At 43.2% G+C, this 13,732-nt stretch overlaps 1 protein-coding gene across 2 annotated transcripts; it reads left to right on the top strand.

Annotated features, from left to right (window-relative positions):
* Window positions 1–3,002: 3,002 nt before the first annotated feature.
* Window positions 3,003–13,332, top strand: fam83e (family with sequence similarity 83 member E). Of its 2 annotated transcripts, none has more exons than XM_061220345.1 (9): window positions 3,003–3,355; window positions 3,670–4,340; window positions 5,014–5,160; window positions 9,402–9,526; window positions 9,619–10,065; window positions 11,419–11,475; window positions 11,688–11,964; window positions 12,084–12,281; window positions 12,411–13,332. In XM_061220345.1, the coding sequence occupies exons 2-9, from the start codon at window positions 3,894–3,896 to the stop codon at window positions 12,603–12,605; spliced, it is 1,893 nt and encodes a 630-aa protein (XP_061076329.1). In that variant the 5' UTR covers window positions 3,003–3,355; window positions 3,670–3,893; the 3' UTR covers window positions 12,606–13,332. The 2 variants fall into 2 exon arrangements, with proteins under 2 accessions (XP_061076329.1, XP_061076328.1); XM_061220344.1 differs by having other exon boundaries at window positions 3,621–4,340.
* Window positions 13,333–13,732: the final 400 nt, after the last annotated feature.

Genomic DNA, 13,732 nt, shown 5'->3' with positions numbered 1-13,732 from the left:
GATATTTGTAAGCTCATCTCATTGAAGGTCAACACCCTGTGACTCATAGGCGCAGGCAAGTCTTTCTAAACACACGCGGTGGGTTCAAGTTTTTTCCTACTGCACACCATTTATCATAAGTTGTCAAATTAAAAATATAACATAGGAAGGGAATTAAAAGCAGTTATTTAAAATACTAATTTTAAGCATGGCCCTGTAAAGGGGAAGTCCTACCGTGTGAGCACCCTGGATCATCCTCCTCACCACCACCACAATATATTTTGAACTTTTGTTGGGTTCTGGGGCCTCATTTATAAAACTGTGCGTAGGATTCATGTCAAAAGGTTGCGTACGCTTGAAACCCAGGACGTGCGTACGCACAAAAATATTCTGATTTATAAAACAGTGCACACACACGTCCCATGCCATTTTTCCTCCTTTATAAAACACAATCAACTCTAAATGTGGCGCATCTTTGCCAGCTTCATGTCCCACCCACAATTGCCTATAAATAGGCAGTGAAACACCCCTAATGAATATGCATTTCACGAAGACGACAATGGCAAACGCTGAAAAGAAGGCCAAGAAAAGGGATTTCAGCCATTTGATTGCCTCTGAAAAGCTACAGGTGTGGGAATTATCCTGATTGATTGTAAATGATGAACAGTTCTGCACAACGAATGTGGTGATGACGATGATAATAATAATAATAATAATAATACATGTTATTTGTCTAGCACCATTGAAAACACAGTTACAAAATTAAGAGATAAACCGAACAAAAATCCATAACAATAAACACATTATAAAACATAATATATGAATATGATAACAATATATGAAACTATGCACTCGTATCTGCCCGACTGAAGCATTGTAAACGGCATCAGTGCAGTGTAATTTGTCCGACTGTTCACCATATTATTTATGAGAATACATTTAATAACATGAAGTATTGTTTAACAATTCGTCTACATATTTGAGGGATTATTTCACAACAACATCTCTGTTTATATTTATCATCCTAAATCATATTTTTTGGGCACTCCAGGGAGCATCAATCAAACAGCTGTTTGTTTATTCGTTGTAAGAGAAGCTTTTATCCGTTTTTGCAAATTAACTCTTCATATATGATACGTGAGAGGAAATATTTCGATTTATTTTACACAGTGGTATCAATTTCACACCATTTCTCGCATTTCATCCCATTGCCATCGGAGTCGCAGTTTCTCATTTCTCCAGTTAATGTGCGTACGCATGGGTCAGAGTATCCGTTGAGGACCGCACATTTTCCCGTCAAGTTTGTTTTTTATAAATGCCAAAGTTTGCTTAGAAAGTGGCTTACGCATTCTTTTGTGCATACGCAACGTTTATAAATGAGGCCCCCGGTCTGAATATAAAGTGATCAGCAATGATCCTGAGGATCTACTATGGTGAATGGTAGGCATTTATATAGCGCCTTTATCCAAAGCGCTGTATAATTGATGCTTCTCATTCACCCATTCATACACACACTCACACACCGACAGCGATTGGCTGCCATGCAAGGAGCCAACCAGCTCGTCAGGAGCATTTGGGGGGGTTAGGTGTCTTGCTCAGGGACACTTCGACACAGCCCGGGCGGGGGATCGAACCGGCAACCCTCCAATTGCCAGACGACTGCTCTTACTGCCTGAGCCATGTCGCACCATACTTAATGATGATACGATGAGTAATATTATTTTATTTATTATTGATACTATGAGGATCACACTCTCAAAGCAATCAGATATTAGTCGAGGGCAAAGGCAGTGAAGTAGGAGAATTAGAGAATAAGAGGGCGAGGTAGGAAAAGCGAGAGAGACAGAATGACAGTGAGAGCAAAAGGGAACTGGTGTGGCTATATCAGACCTCCTGTGAGATCATGCTACAGCTGTACCTCAGTGAATTTGCCAGAAGGGGGCGCCAGGAGCCTTTTGACCATTCCACACAACTCTACCTTGTCTGTAGTCATTTTAAGTTATTTTCCACCAATGCAGAAGAAGCAAATATTTACCATACTTAATGATGATACGATGAATAATATTGTTTTATTTATTCTTGATTGATATTGATATTGATATTGATGACTGGTTGATTGATTGTTGCTTTGATATGTTAACTAAGCATTAGATTCATTCTAAAACAGCCTGTTTCTTAAAAGAACTGCTCGCAATTGTTAACGCTTAAAGTAGAAAGCACCTGTTACTTGATACACCATGTGGGTACTTATGTGTCATCTCTTTCCTTAGAACTTACTAAACAGTTTTAAATACTTTTTAAACACCTATTTCCCCCCCGCCCCTGATACTGACTGGAAGGGTAAATAGAGAGAACAGTAGTCTATGCTGTGTACTGTAGATTACAGTTTAACCAGCGGCCAAACTAATAGTGAGTGTGTGTGTGCGTGTGCGTGTGTGCGTGCGTGCGTGGGCCTCCAGTCAAATGCATACTCTATGTGTCCCTGACTTAGACTGTCTGCACTTTTAATCTATGCATGCGTGTATGCACAGTATGTATGCGGTGTGGCATTCCTCCACCCAGTGAAAGAATAATGAGCCTCAGTCGAGCCCTGAACGTGTGAAACCTGCGCACGTGACCGCCGCCCTGGCAGCCGGGCACGGCCGCCGCGGGCGTGGTGGCGGTGCCTGGCGCGACAAACAACTCGACGGGAGAGCCTCACGCAGCACGGGGGGAGAGCAGCCTGCCACTTCAGCCGCCGTTTCCAGCCTCCTGCCTCCTGCTGTCTCTCAGGCCCGCTGGGTTCAGTCGGTCCCGCTGGCTTCATCCCGGGTGAGGGGTGTGTTGGGATCTGCAGGGGAAAGCGAGGCGAAGCGGGGCAGGTGTGCGCACGTCGAGGGCGCGCCCGCAGGCCTCCAGCCTGGAGCTCAGACCCAGCCTCCATACCCGTCGATCTGGACTGACGGGTAGGAGGGCGGCCCCCGATAAGGAAGCCTCAAGTGAAAGCAAGCCGATGAAAGCGCAGTAAATCAGTGAACCAGCAAAGGCAGATGGGGCCGGCGCACAGTGCAGGGAACACCTTAAAATGTATTAGTTTCAAAAACCCACGGGGGACACAGGAGAGGAGGGCGTGAGTGGCAGGCTTTGTTTTGTGCCTTTGCATGGTGAGCAGTTGAGGTCTTGTGAGGGGGGAGACGGTATGCACAGAGTGCACACAGATGTAAGAAAAGAGCGTTGCATAAGTTCAACTGAACAAGCAAATCAGAAAGAACCAGCAAACAGCGTGACTGGGGCAGAGGGAGGAGAGGGGGAGGAGTGAAGAGAGAGATATGAGTGACAGTAACCTGGGTGATGACAGACTTATGAGCTCCAGAGAGCCGTGAGGCGAGACGTCCAGGTGAGGATTGGAAATGACTGCTTCTTTTCACTTTTATTCTCCATTGATGCCAAAGGATAAGTTCACAGTCAGGGTTTCTTTGTCTCCACTTTTTCTTTCACCCTCAGTCTTCTGCTTTTCCTCGTCTTTGTCTCTCTTCCTCTCATTCCCCCCTGAACAGCGTGTACTCCTGTCTCTGCTGTAGCGTGGTTGAAAAATATTTCGGGTTTTTGGGGTTTCTGCTCAGTTTTGAGCAGGTTGCAGCTTTAATCGCTGGTGTGTGCAGGTGCCAGGGGCTTTCCGTTGGTCCTGAACACGGGAATTCTTTGCAACAGTGACAGCAAGATCGCTCTGCAGAAGAAGACCGTCGATTCCTCCCCTGCGAACCTGTGAGACAACCCCTGGAGTGAAGAGATGCAGGCCTGGTCTGAATGAACACCGGACTTGCGCGAGGAGAGGATCTGTGTTGTAAACCCTGCGTTTGGGTGATGATCCTGCCGGATCCTGCCCTGGTGTCGTAGATCTCGTTCTCCCGGTCGCCTCCCGCGGGACCGCCGTCATGTCGAACTCTCAGGAGCAGAGCCTGAACGAGGACGTGGTGTTCAGCCCCGTCCATGAGTCCAACCCGGAATTCCTGCACTGCGAGCGGGAGAGGAGGGTCCTGGAGGGCCTCCTGATCGAGGGGCCTGGGGCCTTGCATGCGAAGCTGAAGCAGGAGCGGCTAGGGGACTTCCTCTCCCCGGAGGAGGCTGCCCAGATCTGCCTCTGGGCGCAGGACTCCCAGACGTCGCCCGGGGGGGAACAGGAGGAGGCCGGCCAGGAGCATTCCGCCTCCACCTATTTCCCGACGCGCACGGACTCTCCCCTCCCCAGCCTGAAGCTGGGCTGGCCGGAGAGACATTGCTGGCCGGACACTGGGAACACTCTGGTCTACACCAACCCCCCTTTGCCGGGGGCCCCGCCCATACGGGAGGTGGTGAGGAGGATGATCCAGGGAGCCCACACGGTAGGACTGCCCTTCCCCTCCACAGGGCTTCATTACTGCCACACTGTGTGTGCCTGGAGTGCAAGGCATCTCTTATACTGTTTGTGATGCTGAGCATGTGAGCCGCCGGATTCTGTGTGTGTGTGTGTGTGTGTGTGTGTGTGTGTGTGTGTGTGTGTGTCGGCCTCTTTTACTGCTTTAACTCTGTGAACTCTAGATATTGCTTCTAAAATTCAGGGGGAAAAAAAATAGTTTGAAACAAATGTGAAAATGGTATGATACTACTATTGTATTTGTATGTATGTTATGCACTGATAGATTAGAATTTATTATTCATGCTTTATATTGCTGATTAATAAAGGAATAACAGTTTCAGATTTGTAGGTCCTGGTGATCGTTTCCTAGTGCCTCACACACAGAGGTGTAAGATGATGCGTGTTGGGCGGCCTGTAGCGTAGTGGTTAAGGTAAATGACTGGGACCCGCAAGGTCGGTGGTTCAATCCCCGGTGTAGCCACAATAAGATCCGCACAGTCTTTGGGCCCTTGAGCAAGGCCCTTAACCCTGCATTGCTCCAGGGGAGGATTGTCTCCTGCTTAATCTAATCAGCTGTACGTCGCCCTGGTCAAATGCCAAATGTGTTCTCGAATGGGAGGATAGCGGTTGTCAGAACTGTCTCTGTGCACGTTGACCAGCTGGTTGCCGTGGTGACGGACAAACTGACAGACAGCGCCGTGATCGGCGACCTGCACGCTGCTGCATCTCGGGGCGTTGCAGTGTATGTGGTCCTGAACAAGAGATCCGTCCAGGACGGCTTCACCTCCCCAAGACTAATGCATCAGGTATGAGACCCACCCCATCCACAAGGAGATTATAGATGAGAGACGGTGTGCAGTATGTGTGCTGTGTGTGTCAACATGTTGGCTGCTCCTTTGCTTATTAAATTCAGGTGTGTCTGAACATGCCGGTGTGCTAAAGAAAAGGCTATAATTGAAGAAGAATTCCTCATCCTGCTACATAAATATATGTTGTATAATAGTATACATCTGTAAATATAAAGATATTTTTGACAGAATCCAAGTGGCGTGGATTACAAAAACATTTTGCAGCAAAAATATTTTCTAAAATATTTCTTTTTTATTTGTACACTCAGTGAGCACTTTATTAGGTATTTATTAGACTTTTTTAGACTTATAAAGTCTTCTGCTGCTGCAGCCTATCCACTTAGAGGTTTGATGTGTTGTGTGTTCAGAGGTGCTCTTCTGCATACCACTGTTGTTATTTGTATTACTGTCATGAAGTATGAACATTCCCAAGTATTCAAGTTCATATTGTGCTGTATTGCAAACAATTACATAAACATACATACATCTTTGCTCAGATGAGAAAAGATTGTGGTTAATCAATATCAATATGCTCAATCAAAATATTTTGGTTATTGTTTTAGTTCATTAATAATGATACAAACCAGGTTTGGCTCTGTCATTTTTTTCTTTAGATTTTTTTCATTATCTTCCTGATGGTTAGTTTTAGTAGTCAGGTGTTAATTTAACAATTTACTTATTTTTATGCAGTTGTTTGCAAAATAGCACAAAAAAAAGTGCAATATTAACTTGTGGGTTTTATTCTTCATGGCATGCATAGCTATATCTGACATACCTCCTCTAAACATGAAGCACCTAATTAAGCCAAATTAACTGCTTGTTAAAATTACGAGATTGCAATTATGATTGGAATGAAAACCAGTATAAACAGATGGCTTCCAGGACCGAGTTTAGGAACCAGTGCTGTCGGGGACATGAGTCTCTGGTCTTAATTTAAAAAACCATATAATCTACTATGCTGACCCCTGTTGTTCTGAGGACACTCTGTGACCACTTTATTAGGTAGACCTGTACACCAGCTTGTTAATGTCAATATTTAATGAGCCAATCATGTCACAGCAACTAAATGCATTAAAGCATACAGACGTGGTCAAAAGGTTCAGCTGTTTTTCAGACCAAATGTCAGAATGGGGAAGAAATGTGATCTAAGTGACTAGGAATGGAATCATTGCTGGTGCCAGACAGGGTGGTTTGAGTATCTCAAAAACCGCTAATCTCCTGGGATTTCATGCAAAAAACAAAAAACATCCAGTGAGCAGCGGTTCTGCTGGCAGAAACTTGTTGTTTATGAGGTCAGAGGACATGGGCCAGACTGGTCGAAGCTGACAGGAAGGTGACATGCATAGCTATTTCTGACATAATGTGGTTTAGACAATCCCTCTAAACATGAAGCCAAATTAACTGCTTGTTAAAATTCTGGGATTGCAACTGTGGTTGGAGCAAAAACCAGAATACACAGGGCGGGCCCAGAAACAAGTTTGGGAACCACTGCCCTACAGGGGTTAAAAACAAATTGTCGGTTCTTCGAAGGAGATGGATATGGAGCCAGTTGATAATATTATTATAATTATTTCAGGAGTGGCACACAGATGATCAGAATGCTTGATGCCATCAAACCTTTTTCATGTTTCAGTTTAGTTCCTCATCACTTCTCCCATAGAACATTTTTCGCAACTGTATTGTGTATTCAACACACCCCTGGTGAGAAACACCCTCTTCACACACACACACACACACATACACACACGTAGATACAGACTGACACACCTTTAGTTTGAGATACCATATGAAACAGCTTTTGTTTTGAAAAGAAATGTAAAATATTTCATTTACAAAGACTCGCTGCAGAGTCCCAGTTCATATGCACATTCAAGGACAGTGACACTGGATTGTGTATTTAAATTTCAATGCAAATGTTTCCACTTGAAAGTTTTAGCACCATTACTGTGAAAATCAACTTGATCTAATGCCATGATCCCCATTTTTCTCTGTTATAGTTTGATATCACTGCACCTAATTCCCAAATAACATTCATTAAATCTTCTGCTAATGTACAGTTAAATATGTACTGGGACAGTAACAAAATTTTGGCTCTGTACTCTAGCTCATTGGATTTGAAATAAAACAATGAGGCGTTTTGGTTAAGGAGAACACTACCAGCTTTAAGTTGAAGCCCTTGCATACTTATTCCCCCTTTTTAGGGGAGCAAAGGTAATGGGACAAATGAACATGAACTGAAATGAAGTCATCACACTAAGTAATTGGCATTATAATTATTTGCATACAATGACTGAAGGTTCATTTGGTGTTAGATTTAATTTATTTTCTTTCTTTTTTAGAATAATGTATACAGATGAAGACATATGAGGTCAAAATGTCAACAGATTGCATGGCTAATTAAACAGCAATAATTGTTTTGGTTTTTTTTGGAGCATAAAGCAAGTGTGCAAGTCCTTTAATTCTTGAAAACTGTGCCCTGTATCACATACACATGGGACACGGTTTCAGGAGAAACCAGACACTCCCAGCTCAAAGCTCTATGTCTGACACTCCAACTATTCATATTTTAAAGTCATATTTTGTTTGCCTGCCAAAAAAAATGCATGAAGGGACAGAGTCATCTTTAAAACAGGTTGTTCTGCATTCAATGTCAACATGTCTGCAAAAATTATTATCTTCTGATTATTTCATGCTGTGACTGTGACCATTTTTGTCCGGTTCAGTGTATCACATGATATTCTTCTGTCCTGCTGATTGGTGAACTATGTCAGGATATGAAACAGCTGATCATTAATAATAAATTTAATAATTTGTGAATGTTCACTCTTCTTAGTCTCACCTTAAAACCTAATTTTAAGGTGAATGATCTCAAACAATGCTGGTACACAAATGTTCTAACTTTACATAACCTCACAGAAGAAACATACAATCAATGAGCACTTTATTAGGTATTTATTAGACGTATTGCTTCTGTAGCCTATCCACTTAGAGGTTTAACGCATTGTGTGTTCAGAGATACTCTTCTGCATGCCACTGTTGTAATGCATGGTTATTTGTGTTACAGTCACCTTCCTGTCAGCTTCGACCAGTCTGGCCCTTCTCCTTTGACCTCTCTCATTAACAGTGTGTTTTTGCTCACAGAACTGCTGCTCACTGGCTGTTTTTAGTTTTTAGCACTATTCTATGCAACCTCTAGAGATTGTTGTGTGTGAAGATCCCAGGAGATCAGCAATTTCTGAGATACTCAAACCACCCTGTCTGGCACCTACAATCATTCCTTGATCAAAGTCACTTAGATCAGGTGTCTCGGTGGCGCAGCCTGTAGAGCACTGACCGCATGCTCATTGCGAGCCGCGACATCGGCGGCCGCGACATCGGCGGTTCGAATCCGACCGTCTGACATTTGACGCATGTCTTCCCCTCTCTCTCGCTCCCATTCTTCCTGTCTCTCTATACTATATACTGTCCAATAAAGCTGAAAAAGGCCTAAAAAATATATTAAAAAAAAAAAGTTACTTAGATCACATTTATTACATTGAGATTTCATTGAAAAATATGACCTAATAAAGGTAATATTCTACCTAATAAAGTGGTATGTATAACACTAATGAAAATAGGATAAAATAAGTAAATAAATAACTAATATTAATCACAAAAAATTTGTTTTAAGTGAAATGTTTACATTTGCTGAAGGCCTCGACACTGTCATTGCCATTTTTTTGTGTTGCTAGAGCTGGCTGTAGATTAGCCTCAGTCATGTTAGCATTGTGTCTCCCCATGTAAAAAAAAATGCTGAAATTTTTTTTTTCTAATTCAAATGTAATAAAATGTTCAGTCATAAAATGAGAAAAAGCACATATATTTCTGAATGAGTGGTCTTGTGTTGGGATGCGTTGGATTTAAAGCCAGTTATTAAAGTCTTAATCTTTTATGCTAATTTATTATGGGTATCCATAACACAGAAATACCACAGCATACTTATACCAAAATCTGTAATTGGCCAGTCTGTTGCCATTGTAGTAGAGCTGTGAAATGGCATTGAGATTGGCTTTGAAATGAGTGAGATATTTAGGTTCAAATTGAGCCAACCAACGCAAACATATTTAATTTAAAATAAGCAAAATACTAAATAATTACCTAAATTGAATAAAGCTCAACCACAGCCGGCCAATGCCTAGAAATGCTTTTATGTTTCACAGAACATACAGGTTCGAGTCTTGGGGGGAAAGGCATTCTACTCGCAGGATGGGAAAATGGTGGTGGGAGAACTGAAGGAGAACTTCCTCCTGGTGGATCTGGATGCCGTGATGGTGGGCAGCTATAGGTGAGGCAGCCGTGTTTGTGTCAGCGTGGTTACACTGATATGACCTTGGAGTTTGAACCAACTCCCTCACCACGGTCTGTCTCCTCCCCCAGTCTCACTTGGGCAGATACCCACCTGCACCGGCAGCTGGTGACAGTGATGACCGGCCAGGTGGTGGACTGTTTTGACAAGGAGTTCCGGATCCTATACGCGGCATCGGCACCCATCCCTGATTCTTGCTGGGCGAACAACACGCTGTCGAGAGTGGAGAATGTCTTCCTGCAGTCAAACCACACTCCTAAACCCCTCCCGCTCGATGTCCTCGGGGAGGACGACATGTGGCCCTCGCCCACCAGTGACCCGATAGACTGGGAGGCTCTTGGCGTGATCAAGAAAGATCAATTCGCGGATGATCCTTTCAATCTAGCTGGAGAGTTGGCGGGGCTGTTGCTATCTCGACCCCCTTTATTTGAACGATGGACCAAAATTGAGAAAGAGAATCCTGCAAGAAGAGTGGAATTTCAACAATGTGTCCCTCCAGCGTATGAAGAGCCCAGCAGGTAGGTAGGGCAGTGGGCCTGTGCCAGCATGTTAGTACAGTAAGCTGTAAGCAGTTCTAGGAATAGGGCGATATCACCACCCACAAAGCCCGGGAGCCTGCCACACTAAAATGAGATAAACAACATTTATGGATAATCATAGAACAGAGTGCTTCCAACAGGTGGCCAATAGCAAAGGGTTGATGGCTAGAACAGGCTCTCCCTCTCCTTGCACCCTCCTCAGACAGCAACAGGCTGAGAAGATCATTACGAATAAGTGCAACAATCACAATCATACCATCTTGTATACTAATATATTCATTGAGGTCCATTGATTTAAGTTTTTGTCAAATACCCAACCCCCAGCATAAGTCAAACATATTCCACAATTTGTCATACCATTTATTATTCCAAAAGCAGGCGTACTCCATATTTATAAGCACACTGAATAATGAAAATAATTGAATAATGAATACTGAATAATTTTTGATATACTAAAACCTGTTCTATACTGAGAAGAAGTTATACTGTATTTTCCAGTTTGCCAATACTGGTGAGAGAAGCTTGTATGCAAGCTCATCATGTTCCAAAGAGCCTATACAAAATGTAGCTAATAGCATTCATAAGTACCTTTCTAGAAGTATGCAATGGTGAAAGGGACAACAATGATCATTCCCACAGAGGATTTAACAATGGACATTCTAGTTTGTCAAAGTTACATGTTTTTGGTTCACTGGTCCTTCCAAAATGCAGAGAAGGCAAGGTCCCCCCCACACTTGTTTTGCCACCCACAGGTTACAAAATAAGGAGTTGCTGTCACTAAAGCAATGGCTTCTTAAAATAGGTTATACAAATTGTGAGTTTTAAAGCTTTCAAATGGTATATCCTGTTACCATAGTGATTTAAAATAGTAAAATAAGTTACGAATGCAAAAAGCACCGACCGACCCAACAAACTTAAGGGGGCAATTATTTTTTCACTGGGGTGATTTCGGTGTTTGATACATTTTTTCATTAAATAAATGAAATTTCATGTTTTCTGCATCCTCAGGTGCCCTTGTTCTAATATTACATTTTGTCTAAAGATCTGAAACCTCAGTGTGACTAACATTCAACAGTAGAGGAAATCAGGAAGGGGGTGGCGCTATAACAATGCTGTTTGGCCAATGTGTCTGCTTCAGGCAGCAACCCTGATAGCAAGCGAAGGCAGTGCTGACTTTCAGTCAGTCAGTCAGTGCAGATCCGCCCAGGAGTTGCTTGCTATCTGGGAATGAAAGTGCTACTCATGCATTCTATGTCAGGCCTAGTGCTACACAGTGGCAGAATTCCATATGATTATTGCCCTTAAACTCCAAATGTTTTTGTGATTAAACAGAAACCATCTGTTTATGACTGAGGACCGCTATTTCCCTGGCAGTGACAACCTACACTGGTAACTATCTTTTCTGCTCAGAATTGAAATTATTACCATATCATGATGTCATAAACAAGTCACTGTAAACACATGAATACAGGAAGTATTACCTGTGAGTAATGAATTTAAAAATGTAGTCTGGATGTGGTGTGACTGGAGGTCATTTTGCTTCCATAAGCAGTTTCCCATTCCAATTGTCTTCTCACCTCTTACTTTCTTTTGACTCTCAGGAACACAGCCAGGCCTGAAGGAATTCTTAGCAAACCACAATCCTGGCAACAAATCTATGAAATTGAGGCAATGAAACAGTTTGTCAGGTCAAACATTACCAAAACAGGAACTCATTTACTGGAGGAGAGAATGTCCTCTCCATACAATCAACAAATAAACGTGGAAAATGGTTATGGCCACTTCAATCTCAAGAAAGACAGTGATCTTGGGGCATGGTCGAGACCTCAGGTGACTGGTCCAGTCCACAGTTCTGAGAAGGGCAGCAAAATGGCAAAGGTATTTCCATCTACCTGTGTTCCTGTTGGGTGCATGCCATCATCTTGGAGTGTCTCAAAGTACCAAATTTGTATGTCATATAATCTGTCCCCGCCCCCATTCTCTATCTTTTTCCATAGAAGCCGCTTATCCTCATGGTGCCTGTTCCTGAGAATGGTGCTCCCAGTGACTACAGTGATATTCTCAAAGGCTTAAAGACAGAATGCCTCTCCCCAGAAAGTCCGTCAAGGAGCAACATGATCAAAGACCTGGGTTTTCAATCCACTGAGACAGACCAGCAGGACAAAACAATTCCTGCATGGAGGACCCATGCCAGTGTGAGGAGAGATTACTGTGTGTATGTGTGTGTGTGTATGTGTGTGTGTGCATGTGCGTGTGTGCATGCATATGTGTGGACACTGGCTGGCTTCCAGGAGTCTCATCTCTCCTTTCTCTCACTCTATCAGGGTCAAACCAAGCCCATTGTAACCCCTGCCCAAACACTGATGAAGACCCGTATTGATGAGATGAAGGCTGGTTCCTCCAGAATTACGAAAATGTACGCAAACCCCTTCAGACCCCGTGCTTCCTCCTTTGACTGCACCAGGGACTGGGAGAGGCCACAGCAGGCCTGGGACAGACAGCTGCAACAGGACCAGTAATGTTATTTGGATGGGGGTCATTGACTGTGGAGCAGGGATTGGGGCTAGGAGAAGGTGAAGGGGATCATGATATATGAAATAGATTTGTGCCTCGACAAAGCTGGTCGAAGCTGGTTAAGCTGGCAGAGTAAGCTGGTGGTCCACTGGTGGACTAGCTGACTATATAAGCTGGTCAGCTGATGAACTACTGGTTGATCAGCTAAAAGTTGCTTAAACCAGCTTGACCATTTTAGGCTTAAAGTGGAATTTTCAGCAGAGATGGGACTTTTTATGTACCTCTGCTGTATCTGAGGGGTTGCTGTGGTACCTTTCAGCAAAGACTTTTGCATAGCAACCACAACTGCTTCATAGGGTTTCCAAAGAATTAAGTTAAGATGTATGTATGGCAAAATGTCTGCTTCCACCTTTGACTGCACCAGGGACTGGGAGAGGCCACAGCAGGACTGGAACAGACAGCAGGACCATTTGGACGGGGGTCATTGATTGTGTTACAGGGGTTGGGGCTAGGAGAAGATGGAGGGGATCATGACATCTGAAATAGATGTATGGCTGGTCAAAGGTGGTTTCTAGCTGGACAATGCTGGTTAAGCTAGTAGAGTAACTGGTGAACTGATAGACATGCTGACCATATAGGCAGGTCAGCTGGTGAACAACTGGTTGATCAGCTAAAAGTGTAAAATGTAACAAATGCTGAACAAATGAATAAATGCTATCCTCACTGTGGGGCCCTTCTTGTGTGTTCTGTGCTGATTTGCGTCTATTATATCATATTACATTACATTGGTTTTGCATATTCTCTTCCACTGGAACTTGATAGAGTATTAGTGCGTCCACCTGAGTAATATGAGCAGCAGTGCTAGACCTGGCTGACAATATTATATAGACAGACTATATGCATCACTCAAGCACTAAATGTAAGTAAATGTAAATGTACCCTGCTAATGTGGAGCCATTATACTGAATGATTATACAGGTAAGACATATGACAAGCCATTAAAACGTAAGACCAGGTGCCACAGGTGAATCTGGGTTTTTGGATTCCTTATGTAAATTTTGAGATGGTGTGAGATTTTGTGTTATTGCTACCCTAATTTCGTCAAATGTACAAAATAAATAAAAATGAACAA

This window comes from Conger conger, chromosome 14, assembly GCF_963514075.1.
Source record: "Conger conger chromosome 14, fConCon1.1, whole genome shotgun sequence".
Taxonomy (NCBI): domain Eukaryota; kingdom Metazoa; phylum Chordata; class Actinopteri; order Anguilliformes; family Congridae; genus Conger; species Conger conger.
The sequence above is the reverse complement of the archived record's forward strand: the minus strand, read 5'-3'. Positions and strand labels throughout refer to the sequence as shown.

What these genes read in the sequence shown, in the direction of transcription:
- fam83e (XM_061220345.1), top strand. Translation starts at nt 3,894, where the DNA reads ATGTCGAACTCTCAGGAGCAGAGCCTGAACGAGGACGTGGTGTTCAGC. An exon ending in TGATCCAGGGAGCCCACACG is followed by an intron (nt 4,341 to 5,013) that starts GTAGGACTGCCC and finishes CACGTTGACCAG; the next exon opens with CTGGTTGCCGTGGTGACGGA. An exon ending in CCCCAAGACTAATGCATCAG is followed by an intron (nt 5,161 to 9,401) that starts GTATGAGACCCA and finishes TATGTTTCACAG; the next exon opens with AACATACAGGTTCGAGTCTT.